Source organism: Phyllobates terribilis, unplaced genomic scaffold (assembly GCF_046119375.1).
Source record: "Phyllobates terribilis strain yellow unplaced genomic scaffold, ASM4611937v1 Scaffold_3__8_contigs__length_932513732, whole genome shotgun sequence".
In the NCBI taxonomy this organism is placed as follows: domain Eukaryota; kingdom Metazoa; phylum Chordata; class Amphibia; order Anura; family Dendrobatidae; genus Phyllobates; species Phyllobates terribilis.
In genome coordinates this window covers 385087549-385113720 of record NW_027362763.1, presented here as the reverse complement: position 1 = coordinate 385113720, position 26172 = coordinate 385087549, and the positions used below count along the sequence as shown (strand labels likewise).

At 41.9% G+C, this 26172-nt stretch overlaps 1 protein-coding gene across 1 annotated transcript in view; it reads left to right on the top strand.

Annotated features, from left to right (window-relative positions):
- Positions 1-26172, top strand: part of LGSN (lengsin, lens protein with glutamine synthetase domain) — a 137239-nt gene that overhangs the window by 96045 nt on the left and 15022 nt on the right. The window contains exon 3 of the mRNA XM_073675492.1: positions 9241-9296. Within this exon, the coding sequence (XP_073531593.1) occupies positions 9270-9296 (27 nt within the window). The 5' untranslated portion in view covers positions 9241-9269. The remainder of the gene's footprint in view (positions 1-9240; positions 9297-26172) is intronic.

The following is a 26172-nucleotide window of genomic DNA, read 5'->3' as shown; positions in this document are numbered from 1 at the left end:
TTGTCTGTATGTATTCCTCCAAAGCCTTCCTCTCAGGAATAGTAAGGTTAAATAAACGACTTTTAGGAAGAGTCGCTCCAGGGACAAATTCAATAGAACAATCATAGTCTCTATGGGGAGGCAAAACCTGCGATTCTTTCTCAGAAAAAACTCTCCAAAAATCCTGAATAGGAACAGGCAATTCTCCCCTATCCAAAGCTGCAATACGCCCGTTACAACACTTGTCATAACATTTATGGCTCCAGGATTTAATTTCACTGGTAGACCAATCCAGTACAGGATTGTGAAATTTTAACCAGGGCAAACCCAATATTACTGGAGAAGGCAAGTTATTCAACACTACCAAATCCAATTTCTCATGGTGAACACCATTAATAGTGAGAGGAAATTCACTGACCTTGAGAGTAATATTCTTCAAAGGGGAGCCATCCACAGAAACCACAGCAATGGGGGATGATAAAGGTTCAGGTTTTAAATTGAGTTTTTCCACGAATCCCCCATCAATAACATTCAGTGTAGACCCGCAATCAACAAACACCCGAAATTCCATTAATTTTTCCTGAGCAATCGTGGAAGCAGCTAAAAATATACCCTTGGAATTTAAACAGGCAATACGGGCGTGACTGACCATTTTTTTTTTTTTCTTCATACGAAGCTCACAGCCTTTAATCAAATGACCAGATTTTCCACAATAGAAACACAAGCCTTCTGAAAAACGACGGTGTTTTTCTTGAGAGCGAGGTGCCATCGATCCAATCTCCATCGGTTCACCACTGTTAGTACACACATTATCATAACCAGAAACTGACATAGCAGAGGATTTGCTCTCATTAACCCTAGCACGCAGTCTTCTGTCCACCCATATAGCTAATTGCATAGCCTGTTGCAAATCCTCAGGTGTAGGATAAGCAATTAGCAGGTCTTTAACCTTTTCACTGAGCCCAGCAAGAAATAGACTTTTCAGAGCAGAATCGTTCCACCCTGTTTGAGTGGACCAACGACGAAAATGTGTACAATATTTTTCCATATTACCTGATCCTTGTTTTAAACGTCTCAACTCAGTCTCAGCTGATGCCACACGGTCAGGATCATCATATAATAGTCCTAAAGCAGAAAAAAAACTATCCACTGATCTGAAGCATGTATCACTAGGTTGCAAAGAAAAGGCCCACTCCTGAGGCTCTTTGCGCAAAAGTGACATTATGAACCCTACGCGCTGGGATTCATCCCCAGAGGACTTGGGTCTCAAACGAAAATACAATAAGCAAGCATTTTTAAATGAAAAAAATTCTCGATGTTCACCAAAAAATAAATCCGGCAAACATACCTTAGGCTCCAAGAAATATGCTCCAGGACAGTTACTCACGTGCTGACGGAGCTCGGCCACTTCCAGAGAGAGTCCCTGCAGGTGTTTAGCCAAATCCTGAACCGACACCATGATGGAACAAAAAAAAATCTTTCCTTAGAGAATTTACAGGCTGGACTTACTGTTATGTTCTGCTACCAAAGCTAAGGAAAGAGAGGAGATCTGTCCCTACTATAAGACTCAGCTGAATCCCTACGATGTAACAGGGAACCTGATCCTGCGATCAGACCTGCTAAAGTCCTAATCTAGTCTGTACGGAGACCTATAGATTTGGGGAGGGAATCCCTACAAGTACTAAGGACTGGGAGGAATATCGGACACCTCCTAACAGAAATAGCAGCAGACAGACGAACAAACAAAATAGATAGAACCTAGAGGTCCGTAGACCAAGCAAACTAACAGAGTTAGATACAGAGCACAGGCTAGCTAGAAAGTAGATATACAATGAAGTCCAGCAAAGCCAGAAGGGCGGAGCAGGATTAAATAGGCCAACAAGGTCATGTGACCAGCAAAGGAAAAAAAACCTAACAGCAAGGTTCTAACAGCGGGAGGCCGCACGTAGCCATCAATACACAGCGGGAGGCCGCACGTAGTAATCGATACACAGCGGGAGGCCACACGTAGCCATCTATACACAGCGGGAGGCCGCATGGCGCCATCTATACACAGCGGGAGGCTGCACGTAGCCATCTATACACAGCGGGAGGCCACACATAGCCATCTATACACAGTGGGAGGCCGCACGTAGCTATCTATACACAGTAGGAGGCCGCACGTAGCCATCTATACAGAGCGGGAGGCCACACATAGCCATCTATACACAGTGGGAGTCCGCACGTAGCCATCTATACACAGAGGGAGGCCGCAGGTAGCCATCTGTACACAGCGCGAGGCCGCACATAGCCATCTATACACAGCCGGAGGTCGCATGTAGCCATCTATACACAGCAGGAGGCCACACATAGCCATCTATACACAGCGGGAGGCCGCACGTAGCCATCTATACACAGTGGGAGGCCGCACGTAGCCATCTATACACAGCAGGAGGCCGCACGTAGCCATCTATACAGAGCGGGAGGCCACACATAACCATCTATACACAGCGGGAGGCCGCACGTAGCCATCTATACACAGCAGGAGGCCGCAGGTAGCCATCTGTACACAGCGGGAGGCCGCACATAGCCATCTATACACATCAGGAAGCCGCATGTAGCCATCTATACACAGCAGGAGGCCACACGTAGCCATCTATACACAGCGGGAGGCCGCACGTAGCCATCTATACAGAGCGGGGGGCCGTACGTAGCCATCTATACAGAGCGGGAGGCCGCACATAGCCATCTATACAGAGCAGGAGGCCGCACGTAGCCATCTATACACAGCAGGAGGCCGCACGTAGCCATCTATACACAGCGGGAGGCCGCACGTAGCCATCTATACACAGGGGGAGGCTGCATGTAGCTATCTGTGCACAGCGGGAGGCCGCACATAGCCATCTGTACACTGAAGGAGGCTGCGCGTAGCCATCTATGCACAGCAGGTGGTCGTACGTAACCATCTATACACAGCGGGAGGCCGCACGTAGCCATCTATACACAGCAAGAGGCCGCACGTAGCCATCTATACAGAGCGGGAGGCCGCACGTAGCCATCTATACACAGTGGGAGGCCGCACATAGCCATCTATACACAGCGGGAGGCCGCATGGCACCATCTATGCACAGCGGGAGGCTGCACGTAGCCATCTATACACAGCGGGAGGCCGAACGTAGCCATCTATACACAGCGGGAGGCCGCACGGCGCCATCTATACACAGCAGGAGGCCGCACGTAGCCATCTATACACAGCGGGAGGCCGCACGTAGCCAGCTATACATAGCGGGAGGCCGCACGTAGTCATCTATACACAGCGGGAGGCCGCACGTAGCCATCTATACACAACAGGAGGCCACACGTAGCCATCTATACAGAGTGGGAGGCCGCACGTAGCCATCTATACACAGCGGGAGGCTGCATGTAGCCATCTATACACAGCGGGAGGCCGCACGTAGCCATCTATACACAGCGGGAGGCCCACTGCGCCTTCCATACACAGCGGGAGGCTGCACATAGCCTTCTATACACAGCGGGAGGCCGCATGTAGCCATCTATACACAGTGGGAGTCCGCACGGCGCCATCTATACACAGCGGGAGGTCGCACGTAGCCATCTATACACAGCGGGAGGCCGCACGTAGCCATCTATACACAGCTGGAGGCTGCACGTAGCCATCTATGCACAGTGGGCGGCCGCACGTAGCCATCTATACACAGCGAGAGGCCGCACGTAGCCATCTATACACACCGGGAGGCCGCACTTAGCCATCCATACACAGCGGGAGGCCGCATGGTGCCATCAATACACAGCAGGGGGCCGCACGGCTCCATCTATACACAGCAGGGGGCTGCACGTAGTCATCTATATTTTTCGGGAGGCCGCACGTAGCCATCTATACACAGTGGGAGGCCGCACGGTGCCATCCATACAGAGTGAGAGGTCGCACGTAACCATCTATACACAGCAGGGGGCCGCACGGCACCCCCCTAGAGACAGCGGGAGGCAACTCGGCTTCCCCCCAGATACAGCGGGAGGCCGCACGGCGCCCCCCCAGAGACAGCAGGAGGCCGCACGACGCCCCCCCAGAAACAGCGGGAGGCCGCACGGTGCCCCCACCAGAGACAGCGGGACGCCGCACGCAGTCACGCACACACACAAACATATACAGACATATACAATACAAACCAAAAGTTTGGACACACCTTCTCATTTAAAGATTTTTCTGTATTTTCATGACTTTGAAAATTGTACATTCACACTGAAGGCATCAAAACTATGAATTAACACATGTGGAATTATATAACTTAACAAAAAAGTATGAAACAACTGAAAATATGTCTTATATTCTAGGTTCTTCAAAGTAGCCACCTTTTGCTTTGATGACTGCTTTGCACACTCTTGGCATTCTCTTGATGAGCTTCAAGAGGTAGTCACCGGAAATGGTTTCATTTCACAGGTGTGCCCTGTCAGGTTTAATAAGTGGGATTTCTTGCCTTATAAATGGGGTTGGGACCATCAGTTGTGTTGTGCAGAAGTCAGGTGGATACAAAGCTGATAGTCCTACTGAATAGACTGTTAGAATTTGTATTATGTCAAGAAAAAAGAAGCTAAGTAAAGAAAAACGAGTGGCCATCATTACTTTAAGAAATGAAGGTCAGTCAGTTCGAAAAATTGGGAAAACTTTGAAAGTGTCCCCAAGTGCAGTTGCAAAAACCATCAAGTGCTACAAAGAAACTGGCTCACATGAGGACCGCCTCAGGAAAGGAAGACCAAGAGTCACCTCTGCTTCTGAGGATAAGTTTATCCGAGTCAACAGCCTCAGAAATCACAGGTTAACAGCAGCTCAGATTAAAGACCAGGTCAATGCCACACAGAGTTCTACCAGCAGACACATCTCTACAACAACTGTTAAGAGGAGACTTTGTGCAGCAGGCCTTCATGGTAAAATTGCTGCTAGGAAACCACTGCTAAGGACAGGCATGAAGCAGAAGAGACTTGTTTGGGCTAAAGAACACAAGGAATGGACATTAGACCAGTGGAAATCTGTGCTTTGGTCTGATGAGTCCAAATTTGAGATCTTTGATTCCAACCACCGTGTCTTTGTGCGACGCAGAAAAGGTGAACGGATGGACTCTACATGCCTGGTTCCCACCGTGAAGCATGGAGGAGGAGGTGTAATGGTGTGGGGGTGCTTTGCTGGTGACACTGTTGGGGATTTATTCAAAATTGAAGGCATACTGAACCAGCATGGCTACCACAGCATCTTGCAGCGGCATGCTATTCCATCCAATTTGTGTTTAGTTGGACCATCATTTATTTTTCAACAGGACAATGACCCCAAACACACCTCCAGGCTGTGTAAGGGCTATTTGACCAAGAAGGAGAGTGATGGGGTGCTACGCTAGATGACCTGGCCCCCACAGTCACCAGACCTGAACCCAATCGAGATGGTTTGGGGTGAGCTGGACCGCAGAGTGAAGGCAAAAGGGCCAACAAGTGCTAAGCATCTCTGGGAACTCCTTCAAGATTGTTGGAAGACCATTTCTGGTGACTACCTCTTGAAGCTCATCAAGAGAATGCCAAGAGTGTGCAAAGCAGTCATCAAAGCAAACGGTGGTTACTTTGAAGAACCTAGAATATAAGACATATTTTCAGTTCTTTCACGCTTTTTTGTTAAGTATATAATTCCACATGTGTTATTTCATAGTTTTGATGCCTTCAGTGTGAATGTACTATTTTCATAGTCATGAAAATACAGAAAAGTCTTTAAATGAGAAGGTGTGTCCAAACTTTTGGTCTGTACTGTACATACACGCATAAACACATTTGAAACACAAAAATACATATAAACAGACATCACACAATGATATCTGCCTGCACACATACACACTCTCACAAAGACACTCTCATACACACACACTCGCCATCCCCTGGCTCCCGTCGTCCAGCTCCTCTCCGGTGGTAAGTAGCAGTGCAGGGCACGCACTGCGTGACGTCACACTAGCAGACATGGCCGTGCACAGGGCCGTGTCTCCTAGCTGTGACGCGGCCGGGCCAGCACACAGGGAAGTTAACAGGTGCAGTGCTGGCCTGGCCGAAGAAGAAGCAGCGGCCATGCGCCGCTGCTGGGGGAGCGGTCCCCCGCCTCTGACTGCCGGTATGTGCCGCGGCACCACACATATTATAATGAGGGCAATCTGGCTATAGACCCCCCAGAACCCCGGGCCCCCCTAGAGACCAGGGGCCCCGGGCGGTAGCCCAGATTGCCCTCATTATAATCCGCCTATGCAACCAGCGCTTAGCCTCTCTCCTCTTTCTAGCAATCGTAAGGATAGTTGCAGTAAATCATATCCCACCACTTATTTGTTTCTCATGTGGCACATGCTTTTGAGCAGTTTCAACGATGGCTTCTTTGATCTCTGCCCACAATATGTTGGACCCCCTTCGTCCTGTCTGAGCAGATTAAACTTGTTACTTCAATTGTATACTGCACATTGATCTTTCTTGCATTAAACTTCTTTTGTATGGCTACATGCTTGATCTTAGATAACCTGAGTCTGACTTTGGCTATTAAGAGTTGATGATCAGACCCAAGGTCTGCGCCTGGTAGTGTTTTTGCAGAGAAAACTGATTTCTTCCATTTTTACTGGCAGAGGATGTAGTTGATCTGGTTACAAAACTGTCCATTTAAGGATGTCCAGGTGTAGAAGCGCTGCTTTGGCTGGGTGAAGAAAGTGTTGATAAGCTTGTTCCCATGACAGAATTATAAAATTTGGTCCCCAACTTCATTTCTCTTCCCTAGGCAATATCTACTAACCACTCCTGTATCCTGCCATTTTCTAACTTTGGCATTGAAGTCACCCATGATGTAGATAATGTCCTTACTTTGGGTACTGTTAAGTGCACTGTTGGTGCATAGACTTGGATGATGTTCACATTCAGAGGTTTCCCACTTATGCGGATAAACATGACTCCATAATTGATTTACTGGGGGCTCTGTATCTACCTTGCGATTATTTTGTTGATAACAATGGTGTACCACTATGGCTGGCGCCTCTGCATAGTGTTAGCTTTCACCTCCATGCAGGGTTTCCGGCTTACTCACCATCCCGGCCCTCCAGCGTGGTCCTGGCATGTCTCCTGTCTTCCTCAATGCAAGCTGCACTGTCTTACGGCATCGCTCCTTGTGTGCATGTGCGCACACCCCCCTGCTCTTAAAGGAGCAGTGTGTGCATGTGGTAAATGCCCCCTGCTAACAGCTGTGAGGCATTTGCTTAATGTGAACACCTGCAAGATGTCTCCCATCCAATAGCTGGGAGGCATCTTGTATCAAAGGCACCCTCCCCAATAGGGAGGTGCCTGAGCAACCCCTATAGTTACTGTTAAGTGGTTTGGTGTGAGCAACTGTATGTTGCCAGGTCCCCCGTCCCTAGTTTGTTAAAGCTATTCCCGTATACTGTGTTCATGTAGTTTAATATACTGTTTCCCTATCCTGTACTGTCCCTGTAGTCTTATCTAGGTTATACCTTACCCTGAAACCGCATCCACGGTATCTGTATCCCGTGACTGCATCGGCGGTACCTGAATTGTTTTCCAAGTGACCACCCCGTCTGCACAGTCTGAAGCTGTCCCAGTGGCCATCCTGTCTGCACAGTCTGATCCTGTCCGATTGGCCGTCCTGTCTGCACAGTCCATTGCTGTGCCAAGTGGCCGTCCTGCCCTGTCTCAGAATCTGAATTTACGTTGTTGGCCCTTGGGGTCAGCTGCTACTGCCGGACTCCGCCCTGGAGTGGTACTTGTCAGCTACCTGCTGCACAAGCCTCTCACCACTAGAGGCTCCAGTGAATACCAAAGTAGCTGCTTAGTTATGCCCCTCCAGGGTAAGTCTGGTCCGTGGCACAGTGGGTCCACAAACCACGAAGCGTAACAAATGACTTTATATCTTTTTGCCTGAGTAATAAATGGTGTAATCAACTGAGCTCAAGTCCCCAGATCCAATCCAATGCATTTCACTGAATTTTTTAAGTCAATACTCATTCTTTCCATTTCCCACTTGATAATTTCCAGCTTTCCATTGTTTATTCCTCTCACGTTCCATATTCTAATGGTATATTGTTCATTGCAGCTTAGTTAGCCCTTTTTATCAAGAACTACATCAGCAATTGGGCCTCCATGTGGGTTTCAACCTCTTGTGTCATCCTTGCCCTGATTACATTGGATCTGCCTTTGTCCTTCCACAGTCACTTTAATGTGGCTGTCCAGTTCAAGGGCCCCACAGTTGAACACCATATTTAACATATATGGATTCTGATTAATAGAGTTTCATGGTGAAGATTATATGGAGTAAGCTTGTCAGGCTTTCCCCAACTCATAGCACTTCACCGCTGCAATTGGTATGTCATGTGTTACCACCTTCCTGGCACTTTTCTTTTTCTATAGTAATGGAAGGATCCAAAGAATAGGTTACCAGTAATGAAGTCCAGGGAAATCCTTTTAAATGCATTATAAGGTACATTTAAATCTTACAAATTATGGCTCTTTAAAGTCAAAAATTAAAACACAAAAAGAAAAAACAATGATTGTGTAAGGAAGATGTTAAAATAATAAAATGCACAGCAATTATATTTTGTTTTTTGAGCTACGAGGTAACTTCAAATACTTTAAATTTGTGAGCTGCAATTCCCCATTCACTGACACAGAACTTCCATAGGTCAGTACAGGAGAGAGAACTTCCTTAGCAGGTCCAGTGTTTGAAAGCTCAAATCAATGAGAGAGATAGATACCTGGCCCCTGTGCAACACTGCTAGTTTAAATAAAATCACCATATTCAGATGCCAAAATAAGCAAGTTACGCAAACAATATTGACGTACACTATAGTTAAAGTGTCCCCCAGTGATCCCTTTAAATGTAAGTATTCTCATTTTAGAATTCTGTCACAGTGTATAATTGTAAAATCCTATCCATTCACGTAAAGTCAGTTATCCAAACAGGCAGGACAGTTTCTAGAATTAAACTTTGTTACAAAAAAAGTGTTTTGCACATGTAGAATGATCAGTCAGCCTTTTGTGGCTTTTGTTTTCATTGTTTGATCCTGACAGTTGAAATTGTGCTATTATTTGACGGCTTCAACATTATTCCAGCACACAAAGCTCATGTGTAAGGTATATCAGCGTTTTAATATTAGCTAAAGCTTTCTAGAATAATCGTATTATATGAATTTGCCTATAAATATTGCCCACAGATTCTTTTTATTTCGTGGTTCATCAATTCTGTTCCAGATGGTGACGTGAACTAACATGCAACTGGAATGGACAATGATATAAACACGACAGAGGTATGTTACAGTTCTATATTTTTAGTTTCTCTGATTTCAGTATTATATTTATAGGTTTGTTCATTTTACTATAAATCATAATACTTGTGTATCACTTTTCGTATTCTCTTTCACAGAATAAAAGAACGGCATTAAAATATAGGAATGCAAAAATGAATTCAACATTTTAAAATCTAATTATTACTTAACCGAAAAGAATTATATATTCAATATTTTATTTCACATTTTTTTTTATATATATATATGTATATATATATATATATATATATATATATATATATATATATATATATATATATATATATACATTTGTGTCGCTGGGTATAAATAACAATATAGAAACATCATTAAACCAGTATTAAGTACAGTGGAAGACTATGATTTTTAATACTGTCAGGAAAAAAAATTTGTTGACACTTAAAATGCTATGAATATATCAAAGTATATTTTAAGATACTTTTTCCTTTCAAGCCAAACCAGTCATCCCTAGCCCTAGACAACAAACTGTTATAAATATACAGAGAGGACTAAATAGTCAAATGCTCAGATTTTGAGAGGTACTGAGTGTGAACATGTAAAATAAAATAGAAAAGTGTTGGTGAGAGAACTGTAGAGGAAAATCAAATTAAAAATTAAAGGGAGGAAAACAGAGATCTCACATTTTTGTCCCATCATCTCATATACTTGATGCCTGGCATCTTTTACTATAGCTGAAATCACACAGGATTTTCCTGTGTTTAGGGGCTTTTTTTTGTGCAAAATGATGCAATCAGTTGAGGCTTAAAAGTTTATAACAATATATTAAAATTGCTGTATGTACAGCATTTTGGTTCCCGGCATTTTTATACTATTTTTTAGGACAGAGGCATTTTTATCAATCAGGATGCTCTAGGCATGGTGTTTTTCTCCAGAGGCTTCTTTATAAACTGTCAAAAAGGGCACAAAAATACAGGAAAAAAAGCTACTGAAAGAGGAAAAAAATGGCAAGTTTGGTAGTGAAAATAAAGCGATTTACCACTAGTTAATATCCAAAAAATGTCAGCACTCCTCCAATAAGTGAAAAAAATAATAAGGTGCCTTTATTAGTGCATATCCAATAGTAATGTTTCAGCTCCTCCTGGAACCTTTCTCAAGCCGTCATAGGGTGCAAATGAGTGGCTTTAAATAGCATATGACAGACATCATCTCATAAACAGTGATTAATGATTAATCAATGTTGCCATTAATAAAGCATGAGGTACACAGTAGACATTCCACAAATAAATAATGTGACAGCGATAGTGATAATAAAACATAATATATATATATATATATATTATTTAAAATCAATGAAGCGGATCATAAAAACATAAACGTGAGAATTTAATAATTAACAGCAGGTGTGTGCATACATTATAATAATAGGTGTGGGACTCACCCCATGCAAAATCCATCATCCTATAACATAGCTAAACACCACGCCCAGCGGATGCCAACGGGAAAAGGGCAATCCAGTAAAGAATTCCCCAAAAGTCAAATATTGCACCTGTGCAGTGTACTTTTACTATAGTCAACTACTTGCGCCATGTTCTGTGAGTGCAGAGCATTATGATCAATAGAAGATCCTTGCTCATGCTCCTTCATATGTAACAGGTCAGTGGTGCCATCTTTGAAGTGGGATAGAGATTGGTAGACATGAGTCTATGTAGTTAAATAAAAAAAAAGAGTCTCTCTCTATGCGTATTTGACCTTAAAAATTAACAAGGTTACTATCCAAAAATAAAATAAAAAAATATATATTGAGAGAAAAAATGTTAAGAGAGAAAATATATTTAAAAAACAAACAGGTAAGTATGGAATCCGAACTCCCAATCTGGGCATATCGCAAGCATTCTATATAATTGAACAATCAGCCACATCTCCCTTCAATTGTTAGATCTGTTTCCAGGGTGGTGTATAACCATCAAATGCAAGAATGCACAGGGTTAAAGGTGTACACCAAGGTGAATATCTCGCCAAATTGGGAAAATTTCTCCCAGTATTTCCACTGTTTGTCCTCTGGAGAATCCATAGAACAACAAATTATATATCCCATAGATCTAAACATTCATAACCGTTTGTGTGCTGGTTAGAGCGACCGCTCTAAATACCACCTGGTATCTCACAGACCAATACACCAGCGCAATAGGAGTACAAGTGAACACAAAGTAGTATAGTAAAAGAGTGGTTATTATGAAAGAAAAAAAGTTCCAGACTTAAAAAAAAAAATCTCCCGTAAAGAGAAGAGAAAAGAAATGCTTAAATACACTAAAATCCATTCATTCACAATAGCAAATAGTTAAGTGAGTCTTTTGTATGTTAATAGATAGTAAAAAATAAAAATAAATATAAGAATAGCACCACCCACATCTAAAAGGAGCCAACTAGTCCAAACTGGTCTATTAAGAGACATCATATCACAGAATATTTATTTTAAAATCAACATTGAATCCATGAGGTCTCAGAGTGCCCAGAGTATAAATCCATCCTTGTTCTATCTTTTTTAAGAGACAAATCTGATCGCCTCCATATCTTGTAGATGCAATATGGTCAATATGGTCTTTTTTCATTTAACTACATAGACTCATGTCTGCCAATCTCTATGCCACTTCATTGAGCTTATACATGAGGGAGCTTGTGCAAGGATCTTCTGTTGATCATAATGCTTGGCCCTCACACGACATGGCGCGAGTAGATGCAACATTTGACTCCCAGGAAGTCTTCAGTGGATTGGACTTTTGCCCGTTCATGTGATAGGCATGCGCACTAGCGTCTCTAAGATGCCAGGCTTGGTGTTTTACTGTGTTATAAGAGGATGGGTTTTGCATGGGGTGAGTCCCACATCTGTGATCATAATGTATTCACACACCTGCTGTTCATGATTCAATTCACATATTTATGTACTTTTATGATCCACTTTCTTGATTTGAAATGTATTTATTTATATACATATTATATTTTATTATCACTGTCAAATTACTTTTTTTTATAAAATGTTCACCTCATGCTTTATTAATGCCAACATTGATTAATCATTAATCACTGTTTATGAGATGAGGTCTGTCATATGCTATTTAAAGCCACTCATTTGCACCTTACGACGGCTTGAGAAAAGTTCCAGGAGGAACTGAAACATTACTATTGGATATGCACTAATAAAGGCAACGTATTATTTTTTTCACTTATTGGTTGGAGTGTTGCCTTTTTTTGGATATTATTTATTAGAGACCTGTTTGAGGCCAGACTTGGATTTGTACCCTTAGATTGTGTTGGTGATGCTTATATTTTTCAATACATATTTACTACTAGTGATAGAATGAAAATCATTAGGCAATTTGTAGCTAGAATGAAAAACGATGCGGCGCCAAAATATGTAAATATTCTTACAGTGAAATCAAAGAAAGTAAAACTCACTATATATCCTTATATTCCATACAATGGTTTATTGTTGGACTTAAGCAAGTAGAACAGTTATCTGCCTAAAAGCTTAAAAATTAGTAATAAAAAAACAGCTAAAGGAGTTTTCCCAATCATAAAAATTACTAAAAGCAGGGAATGCATTAAGAACGTAGGTTACCTGCTAATTATTTTGTTACTCCAGCACCACTGCTTCTTTGGTCCCCTCTAGTTCCCATCGGTCCTACTTGTCCTGCAGTAATAACATGTAAAACGCACGTGACAATAACTTGTCTCAGCAGTCCTGTACAGGCATCAATTCTGCTGTCAGTGAATAGCTGTAGTGGTCACATGCCTATGATCGGCACACCATCACGGCAGGACAAGTGACAGACCAAAGGATACAAACACAGCAAAGCTAGAGCAGTGGGAGACTACACAAAACAATCTCGGCTTTTCATACATTTTTTATATTTTAAAAACTCTTAAAGGGGTTGTCGGGTGAAAACAAGATAGATGATAACTTATTAATTGGTGGGGGTCCAACTGCTAGGACACACACTAATTGGCAGAATGGAGCACTTGTATCCCCGCTACAATGGAGCAGCAGTGCTCAGCATTTTCTGGTTGCCCCATAAAAAATGGATCAGCGGTCAGGCATCCAACAAGCCACTCTATTTTGTGATAGATATAAAAATGCCACATCGGATATGAAAAATCCCTTTTCTGACAATCAGTGCAGGTCCTAGCGGTTAGACCCTCACCAATCAGTAAGTTGTCACCTATCTTGCAGATAGGTGAAAACTTGTTTCACTGGACAACCCCTTTATATTACTTTACTATGTATATTCTTATTTATAGCAATTCAAAGCAAAATACTAAATGAAGCCTATGCAATTGGATATAATTTCATAAGTCCTATCAGAAATATTAGGTTGGATAAAATAATTGTCATCTTCCAATGACCTGTATGGAAAATGTTATGCAAGTCTTGAAATATTAAAATTGTAACATTATATTGTTGTGAACATCATTAGGCTCAGTTCAGACCTTTTTTTTTTAGTCCAGTGTATATGATGGGGCAATTTCCTTACATATAGTGCCTTCTTACCATAAAGTATAGTGGAGAATCACTAAGCGAAATGCTCCAGAATTCTGGTACAATTTATGTCAAAATACGTTGTATATGCCTAGCACCACATTCATTATTTCTTTTAGCTACTTTTTCTGCTTCTGTCATCAAGAAGTGTGACTTAGCATCAAGTGGGCGGAGTTTCACAGAAAAGTGGGTGTGGCTTAGGTTGTGTCATGATGCACAAAATTCCTTGCACAAAGTAAAGCAACTAATAAGTGATGTAAAAAGATGTACCAAATGTATCCAGCATTAATCACTGTGATAAATCTGGCACATTTTAAAACTGTCTGCACTGTATAAATGCGAGACAACTTTATTAAACCTGGCCTTGATCAATCCCCTATTTTGAAAGGCCTAATTGACAATGCTTTTGGATACAGTAAAAAAGTATGCCAATGCATACCACCCTGATATATGCCAAGAGGAACCCTTTTAACACAAATGTTCCAAGCTAAGGTAAAACTGTATATGGATGAAGTACAGGGATACGACATTCAAATAGTTGCCATATTGGAATATATTCTGAATGTAGATTATGGGTGCAAAAAATGCAAAAGAATTTGAAATATACACATTTAAAAAACTCCCATCAGGTTATGTAAGATTCTAGTGGCATAATAATAGGGAACTTTGAATGTGTGCTCCAATAGCTGTAAAGCGCTGTGGAAACTAATGGGGTTATATATAAGCAAGTAAAATAAAAATAAATAATAAAAATGTTATGTATATATAAATAATGCCATAACAGTGACAGTACTAATAAATAACATCTCCACATTGCACAAAAAAATAATGCAACCATACAGTACTAAAGCTCTATACTAATGCCACCATAGGTTACTAATAAATTAGGTAACCACCTTGTACACACAGACTGCAGCATGGACCATGGTTGTTTTTGAAACCTAAACAATTGAGCCAGAGCATATGTTGGTATACACTAAGTGCAATTCATAGCTGTGCGTTCAGATTGTGGGCGTTTAACAGTCAGAACCTAAGATTAAAACAAAATGAGCAAATGCCCTTTAGTAAGTAAATGAATAAATAGTAATAGTAAATGTACATAACATAGGGTACTTAGTAGTGTTGAGCATTCCGATACTGAAATATCGGGTATCGACCGATATTCGCGGTATCGGAGTTCCGATACTGAGTTCCGATACTTTTAGAATATCGAATACCGGAATCGGAAGTTCCCATAATGCCTGCGCTCTGCAGTGTCTCTGAAGGATGACAAGCTGGATCGCAGCGCTCAGCTGCGATCCAGCCTGTCATCAGAATGCCATCCCAGCGTGAGAAAATTCTCCTGCGCTCACGGCAAGCGCAGGAGAATTTTCCCACGCTGTCAGTGACGTGCATGAGGTGAGCCGAGTTCATTGGACATGACTAGTGTTGAGCCACCCCCGCAGTGTTCAGGTTCGGTTCCTTGAACACCGGGATGTTCGTGGAACTGTTCGTCGAACACCTTAGAACACTGTCGAACAACGTCGAACACCGTTAAAACCAATGGCAGGCAAATTAAAACACATAGAAAACACCTTCAAAGGTGTCCAAAAGCTGACAAACTGCTCAGAAGACACTCTCTTTAAAAAAGCCGGCCGGCAATTCAGCATCGGCATGCTTGCGCTCCTCAGTGTCTGGCTGTGACAGCATCCAAATAAGCCGAGATCATGTCCAATGAACTCAGCTCACCTCATGCACATCACTGACAGCGTGGGAGAATTCTCCTGCGCATGCGGTGAGCGTGAGAGAATTTTCCTGCGCTCACGGCAAGCGCAGGAGAATTTTCCCATGCTGTCAGTGACGTGCATGAGCTGAGCTGAGTTCATTGGACATGATCTCGGCTCATCTGGATGCCGTCACAGCCAGACACTGAGGAGCGCAAGCATGGCTGCTCTTCTCAGTGTCTGCGGCATGGCAAGCTGGATGGCAGCTTTCGGCTACGAAACAGCCTGTCATGTGAATGTAGCAGAGCTGGAGCCGTCCTGGGAACCATGGAAAGGTAAGGATGACGTTGGTTTATTATTTTACTTTTATTGCAGAAGACATTGGCTTCAGCTGGAATGGGCGTGATGGTAAGTATGGTTTAATTTAGAACATTAAAAAATTGTGTGTTTATTTCAATTAAAGGACTTTATTCTGGGTGTTGTGCTTTTTTTAACCACTTCGCACCAGAGCCTGTTTTTGCCTTCATGACCGGGCCAATTTTTTCAATTCTGACCATTGTCGCTTTATGAAGTAACTACTCTGGAACGCTTCAATGGATCCCCCTGATTCTGAGAATGTTTTTTCGTGACATATTGTACTTCATGATAGTGGTAAAATTTCTTTGATAACACTTGCGTTTATTTTTGAAAAAATCTGAAATTTGGCAAAAATGTTGAAAATTTTGCAATTTTCAAACTTTGAATTTTCATGCCCTTAAATCAGAGATATGTCACACAAATTAGTTAATAAATAACATTTCCCACATGTCTACTTTACATCAGCACAATTTTGGAACCAAAATTTTTTTTTGTTAGGGAGCTATAAGGGTTAAAAGTTGACCAGTGATTTCTCATTTTTCCAACAAAATTTACAAAAACATTTTTTTAGGGACCACATCATATTTGAAGTCACTTTGAGGGGTCTTTATGACAGAAAATACCCAAAAGTGACACCATTCTAAAAACTGTACCTCTCAAGGTGTTCAAAACCACATTCAAGAAGTTTATTAACTCTTCAGGTGCTTCACAGGAATTTTTGGAATGTGGAAGAAAAAAATTAACATTTAACTTTTTTCACAAAAATGTTACTTTAGACCCAATTTTTTTTATTTTCACAGGGGTAACAGGAAAAAATGGACCCCAAAATTTTTTGTGCAATTTCTCTTGAGCGCGCTGATACCCCATATGTGAGGGAAAACTACTGTTTGGGCGCACTGCAGGGTTCGGAAGGGAAGGAGCGCCATTAGACTTTTTGAATGTAAAATTTGTATGAATAATTAGCAGACGCCATGTTGCGTTTGGAGAGCCCCTGATGTGCCTAAACAGTGTAAACCAGCTACAAGTGACACCATTTTGGAAACTAGACCCCTTAGGGAACTTATCTAGATGTGTGGTGAGCACCTTGAACCCCAAGGTGCTTCACAGAAGTTTATAATATTGAGCTGTAAAAATAAAATTTTCACATTTTTCCCACAAAAACATTTTTCATCCCTTAATTTTGCATTATCATAAGGGTAATAGGATAAATTGCACCATAAATTTTGTTGTGCAATTTCTCCTGAACACGCTGATACCCCATATGTGGAGGCAAAGAACTGTTTGGGCGCACGGCAGGGTTTGAAAGGGAAAGAGCGCCATTTGACTTTTTGAATGTAAAATTTGTTTGAATAATTAGCGGACGCCATGTTGCATTTGGGGAGCCCCTGATGTGCCTAAACAGTGGAAACCCCCCACAAGTGACACCATTTTGGAAACTAGACCCCTTAGGGAACTTATCTAGATGTGTGGTGAGCACCTTGAACCCCAAGGTGCTTCACAGAAGTTTATAATAATGAGCAGTAAAAATAAAATTTTCACATTTTTCCCACAAAAACATTTTTCATCCCTTAACTTTGCATTATTATAAGGGTAATAGGATAAATTACACCATGAAATTTGTTGTGCAATTTCTCCTGAAGACGCCGATACCCCATATGTGGAGGCAAACCACTGTTTGGGCGTACGGCAGGGTTTGAAAGGGAAGGAGCGCCATTTGACTTTTTGAATGTAAAATTTGTTTGAATAATTAGCCGATGCCATGTCGCATTTGGGGAGCCCCTAATGTGCCTAAACAGTGGAAACCCCCCACAAGTTCCACCATTTTGGAAACTAGACCCCTTAGGGAACTTATCTAGATGTGTGGTGAGCACCTTGCACCTCCAGCTGCTTCACAGAAGTTTATAATATTGTGCCATAAAAATAAAATTTTCACATTTTTCCCACAAAAAATGTTTTTCATTCCCTAATTTTGCATTATCATAAGGGAACAGGATAAATTGCACCATGAAATTTGTTGTGCAATTTCTCCTGAGTACGCCGATACCCCATATGTGGGGGAAAACCACTGCTTTGGTGTACGGCATCCACAGTGGCCTATATCTGCCTCATTAGAGGGAATCTTCCTTCATGGGTTCTGTCTGAATCACGTATTTCAGAGATTTACACGGAAACTCTGGTGTTAGTGCTCAGCGCAGGGCGCAGGATAAATGTGAGCAGAGCCTTACTGCGATCTTTGGGAGACATAATAAACAAATCAGTAGCAGGTGAAGAATTGGTTTTATTTATTTTTTACGCCGTTCCCCGTGCGGTATAAGTGATGAGATTACTTTATTCTTCGGGTCGGTGCGATTACAGAGATACCAGATTTATATCGGCTTTTTATGACTGACAGCTGTCACACACTAAGAGACGCTTTTTTTTGCAAAATCTAGTTTTTGCATCGCCATATTTTGAGAGCTATAATTTTTCCATATTTCGGCCGACAGAGTCATGTGATGGCTTGTTTTTTGCGGGACGAGTTGACATTTTTATTGGTACCATTTTTGGGTACGTGACATTTTTTGATCGCTTTCTATTCCGTTTTTTGGGAGGTAAAATTAACAAAAACCAACAATTCAGAAATTGTTTTTTGAGGTTTTTTTTTATGCCGTTCTGCGTGTGGTAAAAGTGATCAGGCAGCGTTATTCTTCGGATCAGTGCGTTTACAGCGATACTACACTTACTGTATATTTTTTTATGTTTTGGCGCTTTTACACAATAAAACAATTTTATAGAAAAAATATTTTTTTTGCATTGCTTTATTCTGAGCGCTATAACTTTTTTATTTTTCGGCTGATGGAGCTGTATGGCGGCTTTTTTTTTGCAGAACAAGATGACGTTTTCAGCGGTAGCATTTTTATTTCCATTTTGCTTTTTGATCGCATTGTTTTCCACTTTTTGTTTGGCGATATGATGAAAAAGCATATTTTTTTGCTCCGTTTTTTATTTCTTTTTATTACGGTGTGCACATAAGGAGTTAATTAGTGTGACAGTTTTATAGATCGGGTTGTTTCGGACGCGGCGATACCAAATATGTGTACTTTTTTTGGTTTTGCATAAATATACGGATTTATTGGTTTAATATTTTATTTATTTATTTTTATTTATTTTGTGTTTTTTTTTTAACAGTTTAAAAACATATTTTTTTACTTTTTTTTTACATTTTTACTTAGTCCCTGTATGGGACATTAATTTTTATTTTTCTGATCACTGATCTCATGTAATGTAATAGACATGTATTACATTACATGAGATCTTTGCTGACTGTTTCACAGTCAGTGTGTCCTGCCAGGCTTCAGCTGCAGGCTGAGCCAGGCAGGACTCCATATATGGCAGATCTGGAGGCGGTCATGTGACCTCCAGCTGCCATAGCAACGCCAGGTCCTGGAAGGTATAAGGGGGCCGTCGGAGAGGTAAGTGGACGACCCCCTCTCCTCCTGCTGTCTTCTATATGCCGCGATCACTATAGATCGCGGCATATAGAAGACAGCAAAGGGTTAACATCACTGGGACCTGATCCAATCAGGTCCCGATGATGTTCCCTGTCAGAGCTAACGCTCTGCACCGGAATCGCAGCGCTTGCAGGACCCTGGGGGTCCTGAGCGCTGCGAGACCACCCACTGCTTTTAAACGTCGGCGCTGCACAGAGCCCAGCAAGCGCCGACATTTATCTACAGTGGGCCGTCGCGAAGCGGATAAATACTTTACTAGAAATTCATGGCGGTCATGTCTAATATTGGCGTGACCCCATGAATTTCGGGCTTAGGGCCAGCTGATAATACCAAGCTGGCCCTATCCCCATAATTACACAGTGAGCCACCGCACCAGGGCCCTGGATGAGTTGGGTACAGCACCAGAAGATGGCGCTTTTATGAACGCGCCATTTTCTGGGGTGGCTGGGGACTGCAATTTGCAGCGGGGGGGGGGGTGCAGAAAGCTTGGGCCTCCCTGCGCTGCCGATTCCAGCCCCCAGCTGCCTAGTTGTACCTGGCTGGACACAAAAATAGGGCGAAGCCCCACGTATTTTTTTTTTTTAATTATTTCATGAAATTCATGAAATAATTTAAAAAAAAAGGGCTTCCCTATATTGTTGTGTCCGGCCAGGTACAAATAGGCAGCTGGTGGTTGGGGGCAGCCCGTTCCTGCCTGCTGTACCTGGCTGGACACAAAAATAGGGCGAAGCCCCATGTCAATTTTTTTTTTTAATTATTTCATGAATTTCATGAAATAATTTGAAAAAAAAATACGTGGGGCTTCGCCCTATTTTTGTGTCCAGCCAGGTACAACTAGGCAGCTGGGGGCTGGAATCCACAGCGCAGGGAGGCCCAAGCTTTCTGGGGCCCCCCCGCTGCAAATTGCAGTCCGTAGCCACCCCAGAAAATGGCGCGTTCATAGAAGTGCCATCTTCTGGCGCTGTACCCAACTCATCCAGGGCCCTGGTGTGGTGGCTCACTGGGTAATAAAGGGGTTAGGGCCAGCTTGGTATTATCAGCTGGCCCTAAGCCCGAAATTCATGGGGTCACGCCAATATTAGACATGACCGCCATGAATTTCTAGTAAAGTGTTCAAAAAAAACACAACAACCAGAATAAAGTCCTTTAATTGAAATAAACACACAATTTTTTAATGTTCTAAATTAAACCATACTTACCATCACGCCCATTCCAGCTGAAGCTAATGTCTTCTGCAATAAAAGTAAAATAATAAACCAACATCATCCTTACCTTTCCATGGTTCCCAGGACGGCTCCAGCTCTGCTACATTCACATGACAGGCTGGATCGCAAGCCGAAAGCTGCCATCCAGCTTGCCATGCCGCAGACACTGAGAAGCGCAGGCATGCTTGCGCTCCTCAGTGTCTGGCTGTGACAGCATCCAGATGAGCTGAGATCATGTCCAATGAACTCAGATCACCTCATGCACGTCACTGACAGCGTGGGAAAATTATCCTGCGCTTGCCGTGAGCGTGAGAGAATTCTCCTGCGCTCAAGGCAAGCACAGGAGAATTTTCCCACGCTGTCAGTCATGTGCATGAGGTGAGCTGAGTTCATTGGACATGAAATCGGCTCATCTGGATCCCGTCACAGCGAGACACTGAGGAGCGCAAGCATGCCTGCGCTTCTCAGTGTCTGCGGCATGGCAAGCTGGATGGCAGCTTTCTGCTGCGATCCTGCCTGTCATGTGAATGTAGTTGAGCTGGAGCCTTCCTGGGAACCATGGAAAGGTAAGGATGACGTTGGTTTATTATTTTACTTTTATTGCAGGAGATCGTTGGCTTCAGCTGGAATGGGCGCGACGGTAAGTATGGTTTAATTTAGAACATTAAAGAATTGTGTGTTTATTTCAATTAAAGGACTTTATTCTGGGTGTTTGTGTTTTTTTTAACTTTGACTATGGGGTTAGTAATGGGGGTGTCTTATAGACGCCTCTCCATTACTAACCTGGGCTTGATGTCAGCTGGCATTATAAGCTGACATCAACCCCAGCCCTATAACCCCACTGCCACCGCTACAGGGCAGTGAGAAGAGCGAGGCTAAGTGCCAGAATTGGCGCATCCTGTGGATGCGCCATTTCTGGGGCGGCTGACGGCTGGTGTTTCTAGTCTGGGAGGGGGCCAATATTCATGGCACCCTTCCTGGGCTATTAATTTCAGCCCCCAGCTGTCTGCCTAGCCTTTGCTAGCTATTAAAATAGGGGGGACCCCACGTCATTTTTTTGGGGGGTCCCCCATTTTAATAGCTAGTAAAGGCTATGTATTCAGCTGGGTGCTGATATTAGTAGCCTGGGAAGCTCCGTGGGTATTACCCCCTTCCCAGGCTTCAAACATCTGCCCCAGCCATCTGCTTAGCCTCCGCTAGAGACTAAAATTACGGGGAACCCCACGCCAATTTTTTTTTTAATAAATCCTTTATTTTAACACTAAATGACAAGTACAGTAATCAACACTATCACTGTACTTCTTATATATGTGACTGACATGTTTCTATGTATCTAATCTATGTGTGATGCTCTATTCTTTCTGTTCTAAATTGTCGGGTACTGATGCTGAATTGCCGGCCGGCTTTTTTAAAGAGACGGTGCATGAAAACACTATTATTTTTTTAAATAAATCCTTTAACACTAAATGACAAGTACAGTAACCAACACTGTCACTGTACTTCTTTTATATGTGACTGACATGTTTCTATCTATCTAATCTATGTGTGATACTCTATTCTTTCTGTTCTAAATTGTCTGGTACAGGTGTATGCCGCTGCTGAATTGCCGGCTTTTCATGTTTCACTGTGAGCACTGTTCCCATCGATTTGGGCAACCACTGTAATGCCACAACCACCATGGCTGTGGCATTACAGTGAGTGGCAGACAATCCCTGCATGATGTGAAAAAATCCAGTTACGCTTTTGGTGCACGAACAGTTATTGAACATAACCTCGAACAGCCGAATTTTTTGCAAATCGTTCGCGTTCGTTGAACGACTCGAACACCGCCCAAAACAGCTCGAATTTTAGATTGGCGAACAGTTCTAGTCGAACACCGCTCATCTCTACTCATTATGTGTCAGCAGATATCAAAATTGATAATGGCATAGCAGGACTGGGTACAGACTGTTTGGACACCTGCCTGTGAAAAGCTATATAAACAAAATAAACAGCCCAAAAAGGGGCAGTCATGCCCCTGTTTGTACTTAGTTAAAAAATACTAAAACAAAGCCAAAAAGATTGAGCTGCAGCCTATACTGGTATAAGTGCAATGCATACAGTGGGGAAAATATTTGATACACTTTCAATTTTGCAGGTTTTGCCACCTACAAAGAATAGAGAGGTCTGTAATTTTTATCGTAGATACACTTCAACTGTGAGAGACAGAATCTAAAAAAAATCCAAAAAATCAGATTGTATGATTTTTACATAATTCATTTGCATTCTATTGCATGAAATAAGTAATTGATACCGTAGAATAACAGAACTTAATAGTCAGATGTTTCTTGTAGTTATTGACCAAGTTTGCACACACTGCAGCAGGGATTTTGTCCCACTCCTCCATACAGATCTTCTCCAGATCTTTCAGGTTTTGGAGCTGTCGCTGGGCAACATTGAATTTCAGCTCCCTGAAATTCCTTACTGTAGGTGTGCATTCACATTGTGGCTATTTAACAGACAAAAATTAAGATAAAACCAAAATGAGCATATACCCTACCCTGGAGTAAGTATAATAAAAAAAGCATAAAAGCCATCCCACCGTGACACTGTGTACCCAGTGGGGACGGTACCTAACTCTTGTAGTTCACCACACTATGTGTCAGCAGACATCAAAATAGATAAGGGTGCTAAAGTTATGAGTGCAAAAAATGGAAAACAATTTGAAATATACACATTAAAAAACTCTCATAGGGTTATGTAAGCTCTTAGTGGCATAATGATAGGGAACTCTGAGTGTGTGCCCCAATTACAATGTCTGTAAAGCACTGTGGAAACTAATGGTGCTATATAAGCCAGTAAAATAAAGATAAATAATAAAAAGTTATGTATATATAAATAATTATTTAAGTAATAAAACCCGAGAAAAAAAAAACAAAGCAAAATGAGCATATACCCTGTAATAACTAAATAAGTAAATAGTTATAGTGCATATAAATAACATAGGGAACTTGGTTAATGTGATAACTAAGTACCCTATGTTATTTACATCTACTATTACTATTTACTTATTATAGGGTATATGCCTATTTTGTTTTTTTTCTTGTGTTTTGTCTGTGAAATGGCCACAGTGAGAAAGTGCTCTTCCACATTGCACATACAGTTATATGAAAAAGTTTGGGCACCCCTATTAATCTTAAGCTTAATGTTTTATAAAAATTGGTGTTTTTGCAACAGCTATTTCAGTTTGATATATGTAATAACTGTTGGACACAGTAATGTTTCTGCCTTGAAATGAGGTTTATTGTACTAACAGAAAATGTGCAATCTGCATTCAAACAAAATTTGACAGGTGCATAAGTATGGGCACCTCACCAGAAAAGTGACATTAATATTTAGTAGATCCTCCTTTTGCAAAAATAACAGCCTCTAGTCGCTTCCTGTAGCTTTTAATGAGTTCCTGGATCCTGGATGAAGGTATTTTTGACCATTCCTCTTTACAAAACAATTCCAGTTCAGTTAAGTTTGATGGTCGCCGAGCATGGACAGCCCTCTTCAAATGATCCCACAGATGTTCAATGATATTCAGGTCTGGGGACTGGGATGGCCATTTCAGAACATTGTAATTGTTCCTGTGCATGAATGCCTGAGTAGATTTGGAGCGGTGTTTTGGATCATTGTCTTGCTGAAAGACCCATCCCCTGCGTAACTTCATCTTTATCACTGATTCTTGAACATTATTGTCAAGAATCTGTTGATACTGAGTGGAATCCATGCGTCCCTCAACTTTAACAAGATTCCCGGTGCCGGCATTGGCCACACAGCCCCAAAGCATGATGGAACCTCCACCAAATTTTACTGTGGGTAGCAAGTGTTTTTCTTGGAATGCTGTGTTTTTTTGCCGCCATGCATAACGCCTTTTTGTATGACCAAACAACTCAATCTTGGTTTCATCAGTCCACAGGACCTTCTTCCAAAAAGAAATTGGCTTCTCCAAATGTGCTTTTGCATACCTCAGCCGACCCTGTTTGTGGCGTACTTGCAGAAACGGATTCTTTCGCATCACTCTCCCATACAGCTTCTCCTTGTGCAAAGTGCGTTGTATAGTTGACCGATGCACAGTGACACCATTTGCAGCAAGTTGATGCTGCAGCTCTCTGGAGGTGGTCTGATGATTATCCTTGACTGATCTCACCATTCTTCTTCTCTGCCTTTCTGATGTTTTTCTTGGCCTGCCACTTCTGGCCTTAACAAGAACTGTCCCTGTGTTCTTCCATTTCCTTACTATGTTCCTCCCAGTGGAAACTGACAGGTTAAATCTCTGAGACAGCTTTTTGTATCCTTCCCCTGAACAACTATGTTGAATAATCTTTGTTTTCAGATCATTTGATAGTTGTTTTGAGGAGCCCATGATGCCACTCTTCAGAGGAGATTCAAACAGGAAAACAACTTGCAAGTGGCCACTTTAAGTAGCTTTTCTCATGATTGCATACACCTGGCTATGAAGTTCAAAGCTCAATGAGGTTACAAAACCAAAAAAAGTGCTTTAGTACGTCAGTAAAAAGTAGGTAGGAGTATTTAAAACAAGAAAATGATAAGGGTGCCCATATTTATGCACCTGTCAAATTTTGTTTGAATGCAGATTGCAATTTTTCTGTTAGTACAATAAACCTCATTTCAGGGCAGAAACATTACTGTGTCCAACAGTTATTACATATATCAAACTGAAATAGCTGTTGCAAAAACACCAATTTTTATAAAACATTAAGCTTAAGATTAATAGGGGTGCCCAAACTTTTTCATATAACTGTATATCAACTTGTGCTCCAGATCATTTCTTTGGTTTTGCCATATATAAATAATGCCACAACAGTGACAGTACTAATAAATAATATCTCCACATTGTACACAAAAATAATGCCACCATACAGTACTAAAGGCTATATGCCACCATAGGCTACTAATAAATCAGTTCACCACCTTGTAGACACCAATTGTAGCATGGACCACGGTTTTATGTGGCATTTTCTTTCACATTAATTTTTGATATATATTCATTTTATTTGTTTTGTATGTACGCCATGATGTATTGTATTCTACGTGTTATGGGGATAACAAACATATAGTTTATTATTTGATAGTTTGGGTAGTGTGCTTAACAAACATTTAATTTCCTAATAATCCTTATTTGACAATTTGCAAATATTGTACATACTAGTTCATTATCTTGTGTGACTAAGTATGCTCTAACAATAAGAAATATTGCCATACATCTTCTATTGGATTCCCACCACAGCTTTTTTTCTGAACAGCAGCGTTCCTGGCCACCGTCCTATGAAGGGGCTGCAGCCGGCCCCTTTCCGTTAAATAGACCCATGCTGCTACAGGTGGCCGGGAACACTCCTGTGGAGAGAAAAAACAGTGAGTGGGAGGCAGCACTTCAATCACTCCCCCTTATTTTCTGAATCTTTAGAGGTGTTACGGGTCAGATCCCCCCAGCAATTATTCAGTGATGGAATATCCTTGTGATACCCCATTACTTATAGTGCTGAGATGGGACCATCTGTAAAATCAAACTAGTCATTATTTAGAAGGTGAAGGGTGGATCCGTGCAGAATTCTCTGCAGC